Below are 2,651 nucleotides of genomic sequence, written 5' to 3'. Positions count from 1 at the left end.
TATCATCATCATCATCATCAAAAGACAAGTGCAAATGTTTAGCAAAAATAGTATCTTTTTTAAAATATGTGGACAAAATAATCTTTAACCAATTAAATTTATTTAGAAGTAATTTTTCCGCAAACACTATCCAATTTAATTTTTATCTGCTCTCCACTTCTTTTATCAATATTATTTATTTTTAATTTTTCTACAACTTCCAACTTTCTCTATTAAAATCATTTACCTAAAATTAAAATTTTCTCAAACACTCCTAGTATGTCAGAATCTTTTGATATCTACAATAGATTGAATTACAATTTTCACTATAATTATAAGGCGTCGACGTTTCTTATTCTAGGAAAATAAAATATGGTACTTAAAGACACCAGTTTAAGAAAAATAAAAATTGGTAGATTGAAGTGAATTTCTGTGAAGATTCTACAATTTGCTGGAAATTGATTTTTGATTTGGGATTTGGGATTTAAAATAAAAAGTGAGCATTTCATCAATCATGTTTTGCTTAATTGGATTGCACGTAGGTCTGATCAACATGTTTTGTCGGAAAATTTAAAGTTTCCCAATCAAAGATTGATTTTGGCCCAGCTTTCGGTGAAATTTGTCGTCAGCTCGCATTTGAATTGTTTTTAATTACTGTTTTTAATATTATCCATTCAACTTTTACAAGTTCAGAAATGTCATTTCCTTATTTGTAAAGGATCAAATTGCAATTAAACCATCTCAAATGTATAGCATTGCACGCCTGAGTATGTGTATGTCCCCTCGTTATAATCTCAAGAATCAGTAAGAGATCTCAAGAATCAGTGAGACTCTTGTGTCATATCGTCTTTCCCTTCCAATTCCCTGAATTCAGCACCAGAAAACATGTCGGCGGACCAAAAATTAACCAGCCTAGTCTTCGTTCCTTTCCCTATAATGAGTCACCTGGCAACAGCAGTGAAGACGGCGAAGCTCCTGGCCGACAGAGACGAACGCCTCTCGATCACAGTCCTCGTGATGAAGCTACCAATTGATACGCTGATCAGTTCTTACACTAAGAACTCGCCTGACGCCCGAGTAAAAGTAGTCCAACTGCCCGAAGACGAGCCCACCTTTACAAAGCTGATGAAATCTTCCAAGAACTTCTTCTTTCGATACATCGAGAGCCAGAAAGGCACTGTCAGGGACGCTGTGGCTGAGATTATGAAGAGTTCGAGGGCGTGTAGGATTGCAGGATTTGTAATCGACATGTTCTGCACACCCATGATTGATGTCGCCAACGAGCTTGGAGTCCCGACTTACATGTTCTTCAGTTCGGGTTCAGCAACGCTCGGGCTCATGTTCCATCTCCAGAGTCTCAGAGATGACAATAATGTGGACGTCATGGAGTACAAGAATTCAGATGCTGCGATATCAATACCCACATACGTTAACCCCGTTCCTGTTGCGGTATGGCCTTCCCCGGTGTTTGAGGAGGACAGTGGTTTCCTTGACTTTGCCAAAAGGTTTAGAGAAACCAAAGGGATTATTGTGAACACATTCCTCGAATTCGAAACCCACCAGATTAGGTCATTGTCTGATGACAAGAAAATCCCACCAGTTTATCCTGTGGGGCCAATACTTCAAGCTGATGAGAACAAAATTGAGCAGGAAAAGGAAAAGCACGCGGAAATCATGAGGTGGCTCGACAAGCAACCTGATTCTTCTGTAGTGTTTCTTTGCTTTGGTACGCATGGATGTTTGGAAGGGGATCAGGTGAAGGAGATTGCTGTGGCCCTGGAAAACAGTGGACATCGGTTTTTGTGGTCCCTGAGGAAGCCGCCTCCGAAAGAAAAGGTTGAGTTTCCAGGAGAGTATGAGAATTCAGAAGAAGTTTTACCAGAAGGGTTCCTGGGACGAACTACTGACATGGGTAAAGTTATCGGATGGGCGCCTCAAATGGCAGTGTTATCTCACCCTGCGGTGGGAGGATTTGTGTCGCACTGTGGGTGGAACTCTGTGTTGGAAAGTGTGTGGTGTGGGGTGCCGATGGCCGTGTGGCCGTTGTCTGCAGAGCAGCAGGCCAATGCATTCTTGCTAGTAAAGGAGTTTGAAATGGCAGTTGAGATTAAGATGGATTATAAGAAAAATGCTAACGTGATTGTGGGCACAGAGACGATAGAGGAAGCAATCAGACAGCTAATGGACCCAGAGAATGAAATTCGGGTTAAGGTGAGAGCATTGAAAGAAAAGAGCAGAATGGCCCTAATGGAAGGAGGGTCTTCGTACAATTACTTGAAACGTTTCGTCGAGAATGTCGTGAATAACATTTCTTGAAATAGTACTTGTGTCAGCTTTAGGTGAGGTCCAGGGCAATACATCTATCTTTTACCATCATGTTTATTTTCCTCCAATAAAAATAATTATTTTACACCAATTTAAATCCAAAATTTTTGTTTTATCACTCATCGAGCGTGTTGAGAATATTAGAAATGATGGCAAAAAGAAATGAATTGTTTTGCACGAATGAATTTTCTTTCTATCTCGATGCTCATAAAATTTTATACATAATTAAAAAATAATGAGTTTATCAAAGAAATTTAAATTTAATTATAGATAAATTATATTGAAGTAAATTGGAGTTTTATAAAATATATGAGGGTAAATTATATTAATTATAAAATTAGGTAGTA

General features: G+C 38.6%; 1 protein-coding gene across 1 annotated transcript; it reads left to right on the top strand.

The window, feature by feature from the left end:
• LOC105178640 (anthocyanidin 3-O-glucosyltransferase 2-like) lies at nucleotides 796–2,424 on the top strand. Its single transcript, XM_011102151.2, has one exon. It carries the CDS (start codon nucleotides 865–867, stop codon nucleotides 2,293–2,295), a length of 1,431 nt encoding a protein of 476 aa, XP_011100453.1. The 5' UTR covers nucleotides 796–864; the 3' UTR covers nucleotides 2,296–2,424.

Source organism: Sesamum indicum, linkage group LG16, assembly GCF_000512975.1.
Source record: "Sesamum indicum cultivar Zhongzhi No. 13 linkage group LG16, S_indicum_v1.0, whole genome shotgun sequence".
In the NCBI taxonomy this organism is placed as follows: domain Eukaryota; kingdom Viridiplantae; phylum Streptophyta; class Magnoliopsida; order Lamiales; family Pedaliaceae; genus Sesamum; species Sesamum indicum.
The sequence above is the reverse complement of the archived record's forward strand: the minus strand, read 5'-3'. Positions and strand labels throughout refer to the sequence as shown.

Excerpts from the sequence above, each read along its gene's own strand:
- LOC105178640 (XM_011102151.2), top strand. The coding sequence starts at position 865 with ATGTCGGCGGACCAAAAATTAACCAGCCTAGTCTTCGTTCCTTTCCCT.